The sequence below is a fragment of the Camelus dromedarius genome, chromosome 6, assembly GCF_036321535.1.
Source record: "Camelus dromedarius isolate mCamDro1 chromosome 6, mCamDro1.pat, whole genome shotgun sequence".
NCBI classification, from domain to species: Eukaryota; Metazoa; Chordata; class Mammalia; order Artiodactyla; family Camelidae; genus Camelus; species Camelus dromedarius.
In genome coordinates, this window is record NC_087441.1 from 10,650,748 (window position 1) to 10,672,038 (window position 21,291).

The following is a 21,291-nucleotide window of genomic DNA, read 5'->3' on the forward strand; positions in this document are numbered from 1 at the left end:
AAGCTACTGTTACTTTTCCCTCGTTATACATGAGGAAAAAGAGGTTTAGAAATGTTAAATGATTTGCTCAGTGTCAAAGAGATAGCAGGTTATGAGGACCAGAGTCAAACCCTGATGCTTAGAGCCAGAGCCTTCCTGCCTAACCTCTAAACAGCAAGGTTTGTGGAATTCTGGATCTCCCTTCCCAGAAAAGGACCTCCCTTGTGCTCCTGCCTAGATCGACATTTCTTCCACTGACGTCAGGGACTGGACAACTAAGGTGAAGTGCATTTCTTTCAGAAGATGACAGTGATGGCAGAGGAAGTTGATCATCATCAGCTAGCCAGAAGTGCAAGTCAACACTGGATTTCCAAAAACATGTGCCTGTTGCAAGGACAAAGCATAATTTGATAAGAAGCAGATTTAGATTCTAATTCTGCCTCCGCCACTTACTCAAGAACTTCCCCCAGACCCTCAATCCCCTCCAGTATACATCTCCAAATCATTCGTGGCATTATTTCCTACAGTGGCAACAGGCTACAAAAATTAGTCCTTGTTTTCAAACTGCTTGTGGTCTAAAAAAGGAAGCCACTATGGTCACACAAGTAATCAAAACACTGCAGAGTATGAGTTAATCAGATTAGCCACTAGAAGGCCTTGCCTAAGGCAAAAAATGTGAAATAACCAATATTCAGGACATCTTATTTATGTCTTCTCTCCCTTGGGGTCCCTGGGGAGCCCTACGGCTTGAATAGCAGGCGTCCTGGAGAAGATTGACCAAAGCATCTCCTCCTCAGTGTAGTCCTCCCTCACTCTGCAAGGGAGACTCCCCTCCCTCCTCCAGTGTCCTCCAGGAGGGGTGTGTGTGTGTGTGTGTGTGTGGTTGCAGGACATTTGGTCCAGTGTAAAACATCCATAAGACTTTTGGTTCATAAAACATTTAGTCCATGTCAAAGATCCTTAAAATATTTTTTTCCTATGCAAAACATCCTTCAGCATATTTGGTTCATACCAAAAGGTTTTGGACAGGACCAAATGCCTGCTAACTGAGTGTATGGGAAGGCAGGATGCATTTAAAGAATCAGCTGTTGTTCATTTCCCTTATTCCTGTCCAAATCAACTACATTAAGTACCCGATTAAGGTTCATGAATGAATGAATGAATGAAAGGGGAATAAAACTGCATACAAAACAGGAAGTATGTAGAAAAGACTAGTATGTAAGAGGAACCAGGCTATGTGGGGAGGCAGCACACAAGTCCAGAGCCTAACTCTGTTCACGGGTTTTCAAAAGCTAGATGGAGGTAAGTGAAACCCCCAGAAGGGGCAGCTGTGGTCTGTTTGGCCGTAAGCCGCTTCATCATTCACCTGCAGCCGCCACCCCGGGTCTGCTTTGACATGAGATCTTTAAATATTGGAGGGGGGAATCACTTAACTGCTATCTGATTCTTCATCTGTAAAATAGAGCTAATGACTCTGACCTTCCTCATAGAGCTATTGTGTGGGATAATTAATTAATAATTGCAGCCTCCTTTGAGAGTAGAAAGGGCGACATAAATGCTAAGCATTATTTCCATGCAGTCTCCGCTGGCCGCTCTCAAGTACATTCCGGTCTCGGTCTCGGTGTCTTTGATCTGCTGTTATCACCTGAAATAGAGCAAACAATGCCTTTGTATCATTAAGCAAATGCATAATGAATACTATTCATGGTTAAAGGTTACTTAGCAATGTAACTTTTTTTTTTTTTTTTTTTTTTTTGCCTTTAGAATAGGGACATCCTCCTGTGAGAGGATTATGTAAGCTAATAGCTAATGTATCAAAGCAGAGGGGAGGAAAGAAGCAGCTATGGCAACCAGAGCCACGAGGCCCACGATTTGGCCTTCAGAAGAAACCTGTGTCCATCCTTCAAGGGAGGGTGAGGAGTAACAGGGAGGACACCGCGGGGGAGGCGAGCAGAGGGCCAGGGCCGGCGCCCCCTCCTGCCGTCAGCTCTTAGCGTGTTGTACGAGGCATGATGCGCAGGCTTCGGGAGCGTGCAGGGTTCATGCGAGAGTCGAGTTGCTCCATCACTGCCCTCCTCCACAAGCCCCTCCGTGTTCACTGGCGCTTAACTGGGGAGACTTGTTTTTCTTTTGACTGTAACCTTTTCTGGAGACAGAGGTGGGCAGCGCTGTGATCAGAAAGCCTTTATCTTCCCTGCATTCCTACTGATGCTCGTTTATCTCCACAGAAACGGCCTCCACTCCAGGCCCTACGGATACCAATGCAGATTACATTAACTCCAGCAGCAACCATTCCAAGGTTTTAAAGGTGAGCTGGGTAGCCCGATAGAGACACACTGTCTTATAAAATGTGCAAAAGCTCAAAACCCATAGATTGGTTCTTTTTGTTTAATATTAAAATATTGGAACAGAGATTAGGTCTCCCTTATGTGTTTCCTTTAGTTTTAGACAAAAGAAATAACACGTCCATTGATTTTTGGTTTAGATTTTGCAGGTTTAGACTTTCATGCTCCAGCACAATTTTAAGGTATTCGGTTATTCTACAAGTTAAATCTTTAAATGTTAGAGTTAACTTTTAAACCCTGTTTTTCAAAAACCATATAAATTTACAATGTCCTCCTCTCCCTATATCCCTTTAAATAATACCGAAAACGCCGCTCTCACAAACCCCCCTGTGGTTTACGGCCTTGACTATAGAGATTTTATGTCTCTTATTTGGCATCGCTGTTTATTGTCATTCCTCCATAATTCTGGGGGTTTTGCTGACCTGATTTTTATTTCCGTATCCTTTCAAAAATCTATCTCCGCTATGCTTAGTTAACTCAAACTTTGGCAATGTTGGAAGCTACAAAATCTTCCCTAATGTGGAACAAGATCGCCACCCAGTGGCCAGTCTGGGCTTCCTTTCGTGCATCCTTCCAGGTTTTTCCCCACATGTTTTTATTTCATTGGATTATATACAGCAGAGGTGTCCCTAAAGAATATTTAACCCACCCCTTCATTCTTCAGATAAGAAAACTGAAGGTCAGAAGGGTGAACTTCTTTGATCAAGCTCACCCCGCCTCATGGCATGCTACACCCTTTAGTTTTTCAGTGACAGTGGCTCAGACCTGGGATTGAATTCCGGACTCAACCAGTCCAACCCTCTACCACACAGATGAGGAAACTGAGGTGCGGAGAAAGGAAATGGCTTCTCAGGATTCACAGAGCTGATCAAATCTGGACAGGAACCCAGCTTTATTCACGCTTAGCGTGGTGTTCATTCTCCTATGAGAGCAACCCCATTCAAAATGTTCTCTTTTTCTCCCTTGAACTATCATAACTCCAGTCTTGACAGGTAACCACAGCATCTGAGAATGAACTGCTTGAGTTTTCCCTCTCTTGGAAATGGATAAGACCACACCAGAGGAGCCCTTAGAAAGGCAAAATTCATTCTCATGGATGAATTGTTCTTTGTTGACAGATATTAAAATATTTCACCACTTCTGTTTATGCTTAGGAGGTGATGAATTTAGGTGACAGGAATTAGAAATTACAGCTACACTCTCTTTTGGTTTAAGGAAAATACTTATCTCTAGCTCAGAATGTCTTGATTCTAGGGTGTGACTGCATGGATTAGAGAACTTTCCTTGGCAAGTTGGGACAAGTTCTCATTGTCCTTCAGCCCTTGCCCCCTGTAACTTCAAAGTCACTGTACTGAAACAAGAAACGTCCTCATCATTGGTGATTCTTGATCACTGAGTAACTCTGAGTTCCTAGGTTCCCAGGTGGAATAGGACTCACACAGCACCGCAGGTGCCGCATGCTCTGCCCTGACCCCCCTCAACATCCCCAGGCCCTCCCGGGTTTCCCCAAGGCTGCCGGCTTTCCGGCTCCCCAGCTGTCCTCCACGCTCAGGGCTTTGGGGGACCTCCCCAGCTTCCGATGGGAAAACTCTGAGCTGAGCTTCACAAAGGTTTTCAACGGGTCCTCAGTGGGACTGAGGCTTAGTTGTCCTAGAGCCTTAGCATTAAACTACTGTTAAACCACATTTAATTAACTTTCCTCCCTTTCCTGTCGCATGTTTCCCATTTCCTCATCTGTGCTTCCTGGGATCATGTCCCAGGTAACCTACCAGCATCCACGTCCTGGACTCGGGATCTGAATCCGAGGTGACGCTACGGTGCTCATATTGTAAAGAAGCCCTTGTTTTGCCTTGGTGGTGCGACTAGTCCTCTAATAACAGTGTCCCCCGGAGATTGTTCAGCCTGGCCCATGTCCCTGTGCCCAGGCAGATGGACGACGAAGCTCAGGAAGACGAAGCTCCAGGCCTTCACTTGAATAAGACTCTTGCAAGACTCTGGGAGGGGCCTTGAAAATGTACACACATGCTGTTATGTTTCTGTAAAATGTTAAAAGTAAGGCATTTTAACCACAGTTAAGACCACTGTCTCTTTCCAAGTGATGTTCTGGTGGCAGAGGCCACTTTGGGAATCTGGCGGAGGTGGAAACTGAGTTAGGAATACGCATTTTAACGAAATTTAGAATGATGTTTCAGAACATTTCAGGAAAGCAAATGCAAAATTATGGACTCTTGATTTATGTGGATCTGAAGTCTGCTGTCTGCTACCTTTAAATTTCTGTATTTAAAAAACAGAGAAAATTTAGATTAAAAATATATAATGGGTAAGAAACAAAAGCAATAGAGTGATAAATAGAGCGATAAAGTCCATACAAATTATTTTTATGTCAAGAAATAAATTGCAACAAAAATTCATCATATCAAATGCAGCAATTTAGTAAGAGGAATAAATAAATTAAGTAGACTAATGAATAGGCTCATGGACTGTTAGATAATTAATAAAAAGGAGCAAATCATATGAATACATTAGAAAAAATTAAATATCTTGATTATTTGACACCAAATATTGGAAATACTGGCATCAATGAATCTAATATAAACTCATAATGCATCACCACAACGAGGACCCCTATGATAAATTGGTTAGTGCATGTCATCAAAGTATTTAAAATTAGACACTGCACACACACACAAAAAACTTTAAAATGCCCTAAAAACATACTGATCACCTACATGAAAAAGCTTAAGAGATTTTTCAAATTTGACAACAAACCCAACCATTTATATGACATTGCCAGTAATAGGTTCGAAGTGGCAAGAAGTATTTCTAAACTATCAAAAGTAAAAACCAAATTTTAATCAATCAGAGTGGAGGAAAAACTGAATTGTTTTTCTATCTTATGGAAAATATTCTCAAAACATTTTCATCTGAAAAAACAACCAACAAGTTTGCATCCCAAAATGTAGGGGAAAAACCATCAAAATAGTTTAATTAATAAAAATACTACATTACTTTTCTGGATGTTGTGATGTTTGTGCTATTTATCATCAAATATTTGTCATGTCTTAAATTTCTTTCTTTAATCCAAACAAATAATGACTTTCCTATCTAATTTTGTGTTCATAATTTAGTTTTTTTCTCTTTTTATTGACATACAGTCAGTTTACAGTATTGTGTCAATTTCTGGTGTGCAGCATAATGTTTGAGCCATACTTATGCATACATATCTTCATTTTCATATTCTTTTTCATTATCACTTACTACAAGATACTGAAAATAGTTCCCTGTGATATACAGAAGAAATTTGTTGTATATCTATTTTATATATAATAGTTAATATCTGCAAATCTCAAACCCCAGTTTATCCCTTCCTACCCCCTTTCCCCCAGTAACCATAAGTTTGTTTTCTGTATCTCTAAGTCTGTTTCTGTTTTATAAATAAGTTCATTTGTGTCTTTTTTTTTTTTTTTATATTCCACATGTGAGTAATATCATATGGTATTTTTCTTTCTCTTTCTGACTTACTTCATCTAGAATGACAATCTCCAGGTCCATCCGTGTTACTGCAAATGGCATTATTTTATTCTTTTTAATGGCTGAGTAGTATTCCAATGTATAAATATACCACAACTTATTTATCCAGTCATCTGTTGAGGAACATTTAGGTTGCTTCCATGTCATGGCTATTGTAAATAGTGCTGCTATGAACACTGGGGTGTTTGTATCTTTTCAAATTAGAGTTCCTGCTGGACACATGCCCAGGAGTGGGATTGCTAGGTCATAGGGTAAATCCATTTTTAGTTTTTTGAAGAATGTCCGTACTGTGTTCCATAGTGGCTGCACCAAACTACATTCCCACCAACAGTGTAGGAGGGTTTCCTTTTCTTCACGCCCTCTCCAGCATTTATCTTTTGTGAACTTTTTCATGATGGCCATTCTGACTGCTGTGAGGTGATACTTCATTGTAGTTTTGATTTGTATTTCTCTGATAATCAGTAATATTGAGCATTTTTTCAGAGTATTCAAAATTTTGAATTCTTTTTCTTAAAGAGAGCCTCCCAAATTTTATAAGCTTCTGAGTCCATCTCATCCCAAGGCTTCCTCTAACAGTGAACATGATGCATTAGGCCTTAGTCTTGCAACAGACAAGAAAATGCTCTATCTTCCACTTAATATACCACAAATGGATTTGTCCCATTTGACTCCCCAAAAATCAATGCACCTAAGAGAGTGAGAAAACAGTGACCTTTCTGAAACAGCATGAATCATTACATTTTACAATAAATTAAATCGGAAGTACATACATTCAAGAAAAAAAAGTACCAACCTACTATATTTAATAGTGACCTGCCCTGCTGGCACTTCAAAAACTTAGAAAGAAAAAAAATTTGTCATGTGAATTACAGAGATGGTCATCACAGGAGAATGAAGGAAACCTGGCAGAGACCCTGGAAGAGTCTACCTCCTTGGGCTTACAAGCCAATAAGAAAATAAGACAGTGTGTTAACAAACTGCAAGTCATAATCCTTTATTGCACAGTAAAAACTAATATAAATTATTGTAACCATAATTTTTTTGGAAAAGAAAAAAAATGATGTAGAAAGAATAGTTTAGAAAACAGATTAAGGATCCTATGAAACATCTGTGTGTGAGGGAGGAGGTGCTACAGGGTTACAATGTAAAAGGCATTTGTAACTGTGGATCTCAGCCTAAAAAGTTTGCAAAGCAACTATGAGGAACGCGGAGTGGCTGCGGATTTAAGCATGAGAGAGTAAGAGTTACAAGGACAGTTACCAGAGTTCAGTTTGACAATTCGTGGCAGATTATGTGTAAATTCACTGAAATATGGGAGGCATTTTTTAAATAGAAATAGTAGTTTAAGTCATGATAGGATTCCTGAGCAAAACCACAAAAGCTTATTAACTCAAAATACAATATATACATTATAGTATGGTATATGATATGGTACAATATGTTAATACAATGATATGATGCAATATAATGAACCCAATATGATATAAATTAATGATTGTAGTTATTAGGGCCCTAAGCCAGCACTCCCATTTCCCTCCCCACTGTCTCTCCCATTTGTAAGACTCCTGAGCAAACTGTTTTCAAGGCAGTCTAAAATTACAGGATTTCAGTCACAATATTATATGTATACATTTCAAGCATAATTTAACAGTCTCCTATTTTGTTTTGCACTGCCGCTGGATTTCACTGAACATAACCGTTACCTAACCCATTCTGCCTAACTAGAAACCCCTCACTTTCCCTGCCCTCACCGCCCCTGAAAGAACAACAGAGGTACTGAAATGAATGGGCTAAAATGAATACTGCTTTTAAATTGGATAACAGTACGATCAAATGACACATTTGTTTTAAGGTATAACATTTGTAATTCCACCCTTAAGAATACCCTCTGATGTTAGAATTGCCAATGTCTCTAAATAATGAAGCAAAAGAATAAAAAGTCAATATGCAATGGCCAAGCTCAATAAAAACCTGTGGAAGGGAAAGTCATCGTTCATGAGAGCCACCGAATAACAAATGGACAGGTTATCCTCTGAGCTTAATTTGTCACATGTTATAACAACAACAAGAGAACCACATTCTAACAATTATTGGACTTCAGAATCTTAAGAGTATTAACAATTCATATGTTGATTATATATAACTTGATATATGCCTGCTACGTGAGTGTGTTCAGCCAGGAAGAGAGAAGGGGAGGAGCATTAACACTTACCAAGTATCTACAATGAGTTGGACACTATATTTCATTCAGTATATGCATTATCTTATGAGGTACAGTGACACATACTATTTTGTAATATTTTAACATCACAAAGGTTTTGGAACACTGTAAGTTATCCATTACTATTCTCATATTACAGTCAAAGAAACTCTATTAGTTTTTTCTGGCTGCTTTTATAATCCACCATAGACTTGTTGGTTCAAACATAAATTGCCTTCCAGCTCTAAAGTTCATAAGTGAGAGCTGAGCCTCACTGGCCTAAAATCAAGACGATGTCAGGGCTGTGTTCCTTCTGGAGACTCTTCGGGAGGACCCCTTTCCATGTCTTTCCATCTTCTAGAGGTTCCTCGCACCTTGAAGCTTTTCCTCTTGGCTTTAGACCCTCTTCCTCCATCTTCAAAAAGCTTCTCATGGTGCTTTCTCTGGGAAAGTAGTTGCTCACTCTGAATCTGTCCTATCAAAATGAAACCCCTGGGGGAAATGTGTTGATATGACCATTATTAAGACTATGATTTTTTTTTTTAATGTCAGAGGAAGCAATAGAAAAGCAAGTCCTTCAGGAAAGGCAGTCAAAGGTCAAATTAGCTTCCTCTCTTGTTAGAATTTTGTCAAGAAAAGCTCTAGTTGAGGCAGTAACCTTGACAGTGAGACAAGGAGAAGGAGAAGGCAGCTGAAAAGTGACAGAGGATTGTTCCAGGCACAGAAAACTGCTCATGCAAGAAACGAGATCATCCAGGAAGAAGCAGGAGAGAGAGAAGAGGCTCTTGGACCGAGCCCTGAGAAATCTTGAGAGTTTGGGTAGAGAAATAGACACAAGGTGGTAACAGAAGTTGAGAGGACAGACAACGAAATCCTCACCTGACCTAGGAATGAGCACTCCAAGCACGAAATGGTCACAAAATGCCTCCCAAGCCATCGTCAAATTTATGATCAAGAGGGCACTTGCCATTTGCGTCCACAAGGAGTAAGTCACAAGCCACTGACGTCGCTGACCTTCAGCACAGCCTGAAAGGAGCTCAGTGTGGAAATCAGAAATGAGGCGCTCTGTACTCTGGGAAAACTGGTGAAACAGGCCTTCAGATAGTCAGATATTTTCAGGAAAAGATTTTTATTAGCCCAAATTCTTGCATTGCCTCATAGCTAGAAAAATACTAAAATCATTAAGGGTGACATCTGCTTCAGCCATTAAGGAGAGCTGTCTTACAAAACCTCATGGCCCTTAACATCCCACCCAGCGGGGCCCATTCACAGTTTTATGTACTGAGTGCTGTACTTTTACCCCCAGTGAGGCAGGTGTGTCAATGCTCACAGCAAATTCGTCACTGAAGAGGTTCTCCAATGCCTTTTCCTAGATACCTGAAGGGTTAAGTTCTTTCTTTTCAGACATTCTCAAATTTCTTGTCTGTTTTTACTGGGTTTAGCTATTTATCTTGGTATACATTTACTTTTGTGTTGTATTTCTCTCTTACAAAAACCACTGTCTCTCTTTGAGGTCCAGGAACTTAGGAACAAATACACCCCTCCTACCAAGATTGACACCATGAACCAAGCCAACATCGTAGTGATGCAGCCCTTGGACGCTGCTGGGGTCTTCTTCCGCTCCCACCTTTAATGCTGCAGGGATGTCAGGGCCCCCTAATCCCGGACAGATTAGCGTGACAGGCAGGGACAGCGTGACGCTCTGCCACCACCCCACCACCCCATTCAGCAGGAAGTAGATACGGAAGAAGAGACTTTCACCTGTTCCACAGATTTTTCACTGCCAATCTGTCAGGGGGGAATGTGGGGCCAACCGGCATCCTTCAAAGTCCAAAGACCCCCATTCCTGGGCTCTCAGATGTCTGCCTGCCATCCCTCAACAGATAAAGTACATTTTTTACTGGGTGTATTTGCCCTAACAAACTAATAGCCCTCAGTAATGCCTAATGTCACAATAGCTCAGGCTGGCTTGCTTCAGCCCACCTTATGAGAGTCATAAACCCCACCACCCTTCACAGACCCTAAACTTCTTACTTCACCTACAGCCAGTCAGAGACTTGTGTACAAGCCGATCATGCACTTTGTGACCTACTTTCTAAAACACCCCAATAGCTGGCCCTCAGGGCTCACACAGACACCTCTCATCTGTGTGGCCCACTGCTGTTCATGGCAGTGTACTCCTGATTAATTCCTTTACTATTCTCCTCCTTCAAAAAAACAAGTAAAATAAAATAAGAAGAAGTTGAGAGGACAGAGTTCTTCCAAGAGAGGTTAACTGCCCACTGTCAGTGGGAGTCAACAGAGCCCAGAGCTGAAGTGAGCAGATGCTGTGGTCAGACTGCCCTAGCTCAAGCCCCTTCTCTCTTGGTAATGAGTTGTGTGAACTTGGGCATTCAATTCTCTGGGCTTCAGTTCCCTCGTAAGTAAAATTGGACGACGCTATGTCCTGCATTTTTTAAAAGTTAATATGGGCAAGGCACCTAGAGTTTGTCATGCTGTGTAGTAAGCGTTGATAAATCCACCTATTATTATTATGCAGTAAGTCATGTGAGAATAGGTAAGTGTCCTGTAGATTTGGAAACACGGAGCTCCTTGGGAATCTTGGTTGCCGTAGAGGCGAGGATGAAGTGAAATGAAGAATGGACGGGAAGTCAGGAAGTCAGAACAGCAGGTACACCTGACTCGTGGGACCAGTTTGACTGTGAACAGGGGCTGGAAGTGTGGCAAGGGTTGAAGAGGATGGCTCACTCAAAGGATCTAAGATTTCTTCCTTATTTTTTTAAGCAAGGAGACAGATGCAGGCTATGTTGACTGTCAGGAGCTACAAATTCTCCTTTCTTCTTCCCCCTCCAGGGTGACTTCTTCCTCAAAGGCCAAAGGGGACAATGACCAGTAGCTTTGCCTGCCCCTTCCTTCGAAGCATCTCTGATACCTGACTCAGACACCTGATATAGACTCTCTAGCCCATGTCTAGACTCTCATCTTAGGTGAAGGAGGAATGCTGCCCACCTAGACTTTTGACCAGGAAGTCTGCCGGGTCCCAGTTTCCGAACTAGAGAAACAGAACTATCACTGGGAAAGAGTAAGAATGTGTATTCTAGGCCATTTCGTCCAAGAGTTAAAATTCACTAGGGGAATGATGATTTGAATTGGACTTGGAGAATAGTGAGGAGACGATTAATTTGGGGTGTTTTGGGGAGGAGAAGTGTCGTACAGTAGAGGAACAGGGTAAATCCAAGGGCAGTCTGAAGGTACTGGGCTCCAGGTGGGCCTCAAGGGAGATGAGAGGGCGCCAACAAACTGGCTCTGGCCCCCTCCTCAAGGCTGGGCAAGCCTCCCCATCCTTCTTCCTAGCCCTTCTCAGTTGGAGGAACAGGCAGCCAGTTGCTGTGAATAAATTACAACTCACTAACTTGGATGGAAGTATGTGGGTCCCAGGCCCCGTGTGTGCATAGGGACACTGCCATCCTTCCATGGCCTCAGCCTTCACTCTTTGGCCTTTGGGGATTGAGCTACAGATGTGCAAGGATAGAGGACCTAGAACAGAGAAAGAAGGAATAGATGTGGCCAGACTGAGAAGTCGAGTCCATCCAGAGTCCCTTTGCTGGGGAGAGACAGAGAGCTGTCACTAAGATGCCCAGGAAGACCTATTTACTTGTTGAACACAGAGCCTCCCCATTCACAGAGCAATTTGTTCCCACATCAATTTTTAAATACATGGAGAAGCCTTAAATGCAAATGTATTCACAGTCATAGTTTTATTTATTCTTAACCTTTTTTGTTTTCCAATTAAATGTTGAGGCTTAAACTAATAAACTATTGATATAATAAAGGCTAATTATTTTAACAATGCCTTTAGCATGGGCTGAGTTCTTCTTCATTCACAAAAAGATTTGCTTTATTGTGTAGGAGAAAACCCTATCCACAGTTCTGAGTCATCCTGAGTGGAAAGGGTTGCCTGCTCTCACCACCTCATTAGGATACTTGACACTGATTCACAGATCTTTAAGGATAATCGGCAGATTTTCGAATACTGCTTGGAACAGTGATAAACACTGTACTTTTAAAAATAGTGTAACTGTTACATGGTGCTCTCAGGCAATTAGCCTGTGTTGCTTGCCATAATTTGCCCTGCTTCTATCCCCGAAGGATAAGCATTTGGTCTGCCTGCCCAGAATCATCATGTTTCCTTCTTCCCTCTAGGTAGGTCACTAGATTCCTTTGTGAACAGTGGGCATCTAACAGTCATTAAAAAAAAAAAAAAAGACTAAATATGTGTAAAATGTATCTCTTAATATTTCTCTAGAGCATTGAGTCATAGTACATGGAATTATAAAATACTATCAGCAAAGGGCACTTTCCATACCATAATACTCATTTTGTAAAGTTCAGTTTGGCAATTCCAAGTCACATTTAATTTTCTCTGAAAATTCCCACATGGCAGAAAGATATTGCTCTTTGTGGCTTTCAGGTCTCTTTCAGGGAACTGTAAAATGACAACCTTTTAGAATTAGCACTTTTTCTATAGACACTAAATTACTTACATCAAATAAAGTCATCTGTGCATTTTCATTAAAATAAATACTAAAATAATAAGTAACTTTCCTATACAACCATTCTGGGATTTATGAGGATTAGAATTCTGGGTTATAATTTACTGTGAATCATTTGTAGTTCTTCATCTTCACTGATAGGTGGGGCTAGGAATTTCTGTATTAATTATAATTCTTTAGCATATTAAAATCTGTATCTAGATGAAGTAGATACTTCAAAGCTTCAAATCTGATGAAACTGCACACTTCTCTTTTAAGGAATAAAGCTGTTTGCATTAATATGTGAAATACACCACTAAAACACCCCCTGCTGATTTCATAGGCTTTGCAGGGAGTTATGCATAATTTTCTGAAAATTAAAAGACTGAGTATCAGATATTTATGATGGTAAAAATTAGACCTCAAGAACTATTAAAAACTTGGAAGATTCTCCTAAGAATTTTAAAATTCAGTTCAACAATTATTTAACACAAACCAGAAGTAAAGGAGCCTAGTAGAGTCAGAAGATTGGCATTTGAGACTCAACTGTGCACTTGCTAGCACCGTAACAGTGCTCACTGAGTATCTCCGTAAACCCACATCGCAGAATTGAAATGAGAATTACCTGAAGTAACTACTTTGGGAATAATAGATCATCACCTCTCATGCTGATTATTGAAGATGGCATGGTATAAGACAACAATTCTCACATTTAGATGTGAAGACCAATTCTCAGGAATCCAATCCTCCATGTCAGTGTGTTTTTGCCCTTTAAAATTGTGTTTTGTTTTTATGTTGGTGTTGATCTGTTTAAAAGTTCACGTTAGCACATTCTGTATCATCTGAATATTCTCCTTATACTCCCACATAACGTGTATTTATTGTAGCTTTAGTGCCAAGTAATTCAACATCCTTTGTTTCCAAGATACTGAAAACAGGCACAAGTTGACTTACCATGTAGTTTTTTTGTTCCTCCAAGAGAAAGGCAGGTGACAATGGCAAACATTCTGAACAAAGATTTGGTAGTAGTTTGGATCCAGAAAACTGATGAGAAAATCCAATCACTACACGGCACACTATAGCATGTGGTAAGCTGAACTTTAAAAAAAGAATCCTGCCAGTCTGCATTAAGGGCAGTGACTTAACATCATGCATCATTTGTATTAGTTCTGTAGCTTTAAATATGTATTTAGTGTAATTACGTTTGAGTTAACTAGTCATATGAAAATTATAAACTGAAGTTTAGATTCAGATTCAGATTCTATATATTTAAATAACATTATAAAACTTAAAATTAGCATACATTAATTAAATAATTTACTTAAAATAATTTAATTCTTGAGGGGTGTGGCCAAGATCAGAACCAAGGAAAGAAAGAATTCAGGTTAAGTCTTCTCTCTCTGCTTTGCTGTGAGATCCTGGGCAAGTCAAATGACTTCGTCTCCCTCTATTTCTTCACAATAAAATATGGGTAATAATCTCATCCACACAGGACTGTTGTGAGGAGTAAAGCAAACAATGAATATAACTGTGAATGAATACCTTCCCAGGTATAGAATGCTGTGGAAAGCAAGTGCTCTGAATCAAGAGTTTAGACTTTCAACCTGTATTTCTATGACACCTTGGGTAAATCACTTTACCTCTATGGGAGTCACTTCCCAATTTTACAAGGTTAGGGATAGATCAGATTATTTCACAGTTCCTTCTATTATAGCTACAAAAGAAGATGGTTGGGGTTTCCACTGGGATTTCAATGGCCTCCTCAGCTCCAAATCATACCCACAGTTACTTGGTTTTCCATTAGCTTTATTTTAAACTTACTTTTCTGAGAAATGAAAAAGTTTATGATTCACTTGTGATTGATGTAGCAATTTGAAAAAAAAAAGAAACAAACAAACAAAAAAACAGGTAGAAAAGCTCTCAGATTTTAACATCTTTCTTTGCTTTGTTGTTCCCTCTGCTATAAGGGAAAGACAGAACACAGATTTGAGTGTTCTTTCTACACTTGGATGTTAACTATCCTAGGCAAGTCATATGACCTCTCCACATTGCACTACTTTAAAAAAGCAGGCTCTGGACATAGACTTGTGGATTCAAATCCTGACTCTGCCAGTTATTAGCTGTGCAGCCTAGGGTAAATTGCTAAACTTCTCTAAGCTTTATCTTTTGTAACAATTAATGAGATGATGGTTGTAAAGCACTCAGCTGTGAAGCCTGATATTTTGAGAAAAGCTCAGTGATTGTTAGCTATTATTAGTATCATTATGTTTATTTTCCTTCCCTTTCATCCTTAGCTTTCCAGTTGTTACAAGGAGAGGCTTGGAGGATGAAGGAGCAATAAGAAAATTTTGGATCACTAAGCAAAGGGTAACAACCAATAAATGCAAAGTCAGATTAATAGAACGAGCAGCCACCACACATGTCAGGAAAGTTAATTTGGATCTGAGTTCAGTTTTTCAGCTTTGTGAATTTCATTAAGTCATATCACCTCTCCAAAGTCTTTCTTTGTTCTTCCTCTCTAAACGGAGACTAATAATATTTATCCTATACATTTCACAAAACTGTCAAAGGTTCAAAAACAAATGTTTGATATATACACGAAAACACTTCCTAAAATCTAAAGTACTAAATAAAGCGGGTTTTCTTATTGATTACATTTGGAAGGGGCAGAAGTGTTGGATTCTACTTCTGGCTCCCTCACTAACAAGCTGTGTTGACATGTTTAACCCCTCAGGGCTACATTCATCTGCTAGGTAATTGTAATGGTAACAGCCACCTTTGATAGCCGGCTTACCACTTGACATGTATTGCACTATGTGCTTAATTTGCACACCAGGCGACCTCTCACTCAGTGTCATAATCTTAAAGCAGACATTATGTCCATTGAACAGATTAAAAAAAAAAACAATTTGAGACTAAGAGAAGTTAGAAACCTGCCATCCCGCGCCGGCAGCGCTGACGTTCTAAAAGGACCTAACCGTAAGAGAACCATTAGGAATTAGTAGTTTCGCCTCTAGTCACCGCCTCGCCCGCGACCATTCACGGACATTTAGGAACGCCCATCCGCCTGCGGCTTACTCGGCTCCACCAATACTTGGATCCGCCTCTCCCTGTTCTTGCCCAGGCCCCGCCTGGCCCCGCCCGCCGGGCCGCTTGGGCACCGCCCACCCACGAGAGGCCAGGACCAAGGACTTCCACTGCCCTCACGTGCGGAAAGCAGCGCGTACCCAGCCTGCAGCGCGCTTAATGGGGCGGGGCGCATGCGCTTTGCGTGCGCCCGGATTTCCTGTTTGCTCCATCGCTTCCGGCGGCGTATACCTGACCAATAAGCTAGGCTCGGAGGCGGGCCGTAGAGCCCCAGGCTCCTCCCCCGCCCGTAGTTTAGGAACGGCGGGGAAAGCCCTGTGTGCGACCTGTACTGTCCGGCTGGGGGTCATGGCTGCTACCAGGACGCTCAACACCTTCCGTCTCCCGCCGTTGCCCACGATTCGAGAAATCATTAAGTTGTTTAAACTGAAAGCAGTGAAACAGCTATCCCAGAATTTTCTCCTGGACTTGAGGCTGACAGGTGGCTGGCTTATTGGTCCTCCCTTGAGGTCTCCTCCGCGTCCCTGGGGGCGTGGGCCGAGGGTACCTCGCGCGGACCCTACGGGCGGGTGACGGGGTTGGAGCAGGTGGGCGGTGGGCCTAAGGTCTGGCCTTTTTGCCGCTTTGTACTGAAAGAACGCCGAGTCCCGTCGCCCAGGAAACGTGGGACTGCGTTGCTTGCTCAGGGGCGTTTGCCGTGGGCTTTTGAAGGCCGATTTTGCAGACGCCCAGCAAACACTCGGGGAGGAAGGGTTCGCGTTTCTTGAGGGGCGGTTATGGACTTTGGAATCTCGGTATGTTAACATAAAATGGTACTGCACGTGCTGACTTGATTGGCTTTTTATGCAGTCCAATTAGTGCTGGGATTTTATGTAACACGTTGAAAGAGTATCAGTTTCATAGGGTTCGTTATTTAAACGTTTAACTTGTTTAGTCTTAAGAAATCCTCGCGGGCGCAGATATTCCTTCGGTAAATACATATTGAATAAGCCACTATGTGCTAGAGCTGAAGATAGGGTATGGGCGTGAACAAGGCAGTCTGTCCCCAAGGAGCTTACATTTTAGTCAACATTCCCGCTCCTTATTCAAAGTCACTTTTTATGAAGTAAAACTTGGCTGCAATAAAATTCACCAGTTTAAAGTGCACAGTGAAAGTTTTGACAAATGTTTGTACTATGCCACCACTGTTTCTTAGTGATGGTTTCTTCTAAAAGATGATATTGCAAGAATAAGATGTATTACAAGTATGTCCACTAATACAAGGTTGGAGTACTTAACCTTTTTTTTTTGGTGGGGGTATTAAGGTATGTATGTATGTATGTATGTATGTATGTATGTATGTATGTATTTAAATGGAGGTACGGGGGATTGAACCAGGGACCTCATGTATGCTAAGTACCCGCTCTACCACTAAGCAATACCCTTCCCCCTTTTGACGTTTTGGTATTTCATTCTGTTTGGCCCTTCTTTAGAAAATGAAAGGATCAGTAAATGACACCCCCAGATTTCATTTTTCTATGAGATGAAGTAAGTCTACAGAGCATGGTCAGGACGATTTATTTCTTGGACATAGAGTAGCAGTGTGGACCTGACAGTGACAATATAACTGGGTAAACTTAGTTTCAGTTTTCTCATCCTTTAATTGGAGGAGGGCTCTACTACAAGAACTTTAAAAAGTTACCCACCTCTAAAATTCTTCTGTCCTAGTAGTAACCAGAACCAGCCTTTTCTGCTAGTCATTAGCCACATTGTCTATAAAAAGCACCATTCTGGGGACTAGAAGTCCTGAGGCATATATATATATATATTTTTAAGACTTTTATATTTTAAAAAATTCTTCATATACATGTTCTTGTGTGAGTATTCACTCTCAGGAATAAATTCCGGAACCTGGGTACTATTATTCCCTCTTACAACAGGAACCAAAGTGAAGGGAAATTAAGGTACTTGTGTGTGTGAGCAATGCAAGATGGAACCCCAAGCTTAGTGACTTGACAGTGCCTCTTTGATACTCATTTGTATTTGAATGTGCCTGAAAAGTTTAAGGCTGACCGACTGCCCTACCTACTGTTATAGCTTTCCATTGAAAAAAATGGGAATATAAATTCACTCCATAATACCTGTGCTTAATGTAGCATCTCTGCTCCCTCTGAGAGGCATTGGCTTTAATGGAGGGAGGGTTGGTTTTAGAATTTACATCTGAGCTGGAGTCCGTTTTCCATTTGTTCTCTTGGTGAGCTCACACAAATAAAATAATGGACACGGAAACTGGAAAGTTCAGAGAACTGGGAAATTGGGGTAGTAGTTCTTAGTTAATGTGGTGTAAGGATTTGCTGTGAGAAAGCATGTAAATCACCTGTAACAAATAGATGGTCAGTGGCTGCTAATTTTCTCCTGGCACCCAGTAAAAGACAAAACTATGTTGGGATGATTGAGAGACTTTCTACCTCTAAACCTACAAAAGTAGGCTATCAAAAACAGGATGCAGAAATGAGACTGTCAGTGAATAGTGCAAGGAAGTGCTGGTTTGTTTTCAGTGGCTAAATTTCCACTAGCACAGTAGGCCCAATTGCTTGGATTTTAATACCTCAGTCAATAATATGACCAGCCTATTGTATGTTTATCCAGAAGTGATAATCGGTGATCTGCTTTCCAAGGAAGTCTTAAGGTCTGCTGACTTAAAAGAACTTGATTAATTAAAAAATTAATTTTCCCATATCAACTTGCATGTTTGCAAAGCTTAAAAAAAAAACTTGACTGCTAAATTTAATTTTTTCCTGAAAATGACCAAGAATACAAATTTCTGCAAGTCCAGTGAGCTAGGAACATGCTACCATTGCCATATTGACCACAGCTAGACGTCTGTAGGTAAAAATGGAAACTGCCAGGACTTTCTGCTTCTGGATTTTTAAGCTAGCAACCTTGGAAATTCTGAATGTGAAACTAGTCTTGTTTATTCAACTATTTGATGTTCAACAACTATAGAGAAGTCGTGCAGGCTTATCCAGACAATCCATAGGACTCAATTGGTTTGACAGAGAAACAGATAGAAAATAACCTATTAGCTAACTTTAGGTTCAGGAAATTTGTCGTGGTAATCCTGCTTTTGTTAAGGGACTGGTACAATTCAGCAGTTATGTGGTAGAATATTGAATGGCCACTATATGTTGGTTTAGGTTGATAGTTAAATCATCAGATAAAATTTTATGTAAAGATTAGTTGAGTAATGAATGGCTGATAAGAATTTGAATAGATTATTTTTCTTTTTAAAGTCCATGTGTTGAAGTTTGCGAAGGTAATCGACTAGAACTTTCTTTTCCCAGATAAAATTGTGAGGAAGGCTGGCAACCTGACAGATGCTTATGTTTACGAAGTGGGCCCCGGGCCAGGGGGGATCACGAGATCCATTCTGAACGCCAGTGTCGCTGAACTCCTGGTGGTTGAAAAGGATAGTCGATTTATTCCTGGATTACAGGTGAGAAACTTAAACGTGTCTTTTTTAGAGGGCACAAACCCAATTTGCATCTTTAGACTAGACCATGGTTCTTAGACCCCAGGGTATCCCAGGATTATATAGTTTGCTCCTCAAGTTACAGATCTCCAGGCCTCATTCCAGAGATTCTGATTCCTTCGTCTGGAAGGCCTAGGAATCTGCATTTCTAGCCAGCATTGGCACATGTGGACTGTTGACCACAGCTTGAATAAACCTACTTTATACATTGATGCTAAACAAACTATTTCCTATCTACCAATAGCTATGCATGTCATGGCCCATTCCTTCAAAACTAAGTAAAAATAAGTAATGGCAATAATGACTCAGTTATTGGCATGACTTCTGAGAGCGTCTTTAAAATTTGGAAAATCATTTCTATAAGCAAAAGATGGAGAAGACATGCTTCATTGAGAGGGACTTGGGCATTCAGCTTAGGCCTTCTTATAATAGGATTTTATAAGTGAAGAAATCAAGTTACACCACTGTACCTATAGATTTAAGATGAGGTTTGAATGAAATGATACGTGCATCTTTAAAACAGTAGGCAATGTCATGTGAGAAATATTTGTAGGACCTAAGTGTGTTTCAACAGGAGAGAAGCCTTGAGTGCAGGGATTCATAGCCGCCTGTCGAAGGTTGCAGTGGAGAGGATAAGCTTGTTTTGATCTTCTCTAGAGAAGAATTAGAGCAAATAGGTAAGGATTAAGGGGGGCAGATGTGGATTTAAAATGAGGGGCTTAATTTTTAAAACAGTGGCAAACAGTGGAACAGATTATATCAGGGATCTTGTAAAGGGAATTCTTCACTGGGGCATTTCACAGCTTAAGGGTTTTTGTTTGAGTTCTCTGTAATTCTGAAACTGTAAAAGAGCCCTTAGCCTTTTGTTCATATGAGTAGCAATTTATTAGGGGAGTCCGAGGGAATAATAAAATTGTCTGCATTGTTACTTTTATATAAGAGGACAAACTGGTTTAAAATTAGTACATTCTAATACTTTCATATGGATTAATGGAAAAGTGCTTAATTTCTGCCAGACCAGTTTGAGAAAATTTGTTTGAAAATCTAGGGCTTTGTGTTCATGCCTCTGATTTTTTTTCTTTTTAAGAAACTGTGATTTTGTTCTCATTATTTTGCTATCTCCAGTTTTTATGCTTTAAAAAATCATAAAATACTTGATTTCATCTTATTTTGCCAGCCTTTATCATCAGAATTTGTTTCAGATTAATAGCTTTATTTGGGGATTATTATATGGTACATATTTTTGATATTTTAATAGTGATTTTTGCTTTGAACCACTTCTTTAGTGAACAGTGTGTCCGTTGGAAGTGGAAGTGGTAATATTGTTATTTTCGGTGAGATCATGAGGTGATGAAAAGAAACTGAATAACACTACATAATTCACTGCAGGTTTATTCATCCAGCCCTTTTATGGGCAAAGGGAATACTCATCTGACTTTTCTGCCTTGAAAGAGACATCTTAAGGTTAAGTCTCATCCTCTGTGATGTGTAGTTCTTTCTCATTAGGCAAAGAGGTGAATCAGATTCCTCACTGCCATCTTAATTTACACATTCTCTTTGATCGCAACTAAAGCTCTTTGAAGACAGACTGTGTAAAAGACAGCAGCACACGTCTCAGCTGTCCTTCCCCCAGTCCCTGCCCTCCTAACCCCTGCCTTGTTTTATTTGTCTTGTAAGGTTTCTCATCATCTGACACACTGTGTGTTCTTGCTTATTTGTCATCAGTTTGCCCCATCTGGAGTGTAAGTGCCATGAGGGTAGAGATTTTATCTGTTTTGTTCCCTGCTTTATCTCTACAACATAGGAAAGTGCCTGGCACATAGCAGCTGTTCAGTAATATCTCACATGGGGAATAAAAAGATGGACTGTCTTTGTATGTATTTATCTAATTATCTGATTAAATTATTTAATGTCATTTAATGGTGAAAGTGAATAATTGTGTAGCATTGATTATCGAAGTTTTGTGCTCTTTTTTCTAAATATGAAGGTTAATTTCAAGGTAAATTACTGTGCAGGAAATGTATATTTGACTTAGCTGTTTTTGTAGAAGAAGCAAAATTAATTTTTAGTGTCTTATATGCAGGAAAGAAATTTGCCTTAAAAAGA

General features: G+C 40.4%; 1 protein-coding gene across 4 annotated transcripts in view; it reads left to right on the forward strand.

The window, feature by feature from the left end:
• Nucleotides 1-15,957: 15,957 nt before the first annotated feature.
• Nucleotides 15,958-21,291, forward strand: part of TFB1M (transcription factor B1, mitochondrial) — a 59,483-nt gene continuing 54,149 nt past the window's right edge. For all 4 annotated transcript variants that reach the window (XM_010994028.3, XM_064486552.1, XM_064486551.1 and 1 more), the window contains exons 1-2: nt 15,958-16,155; nt 18,998-19,149. In XM_010994028.3, coding sequence (XP_010992330.3) covers nt 16,023-16,155; nt 18,998-19,149 — 285 coding nt within the window. In that variant the 5' untranslated portion in view covers nt 15,958-16,022. The remainder of the gene's footprint in view (nt 16,156-18,997; nt 19,150-21,291) is intronic.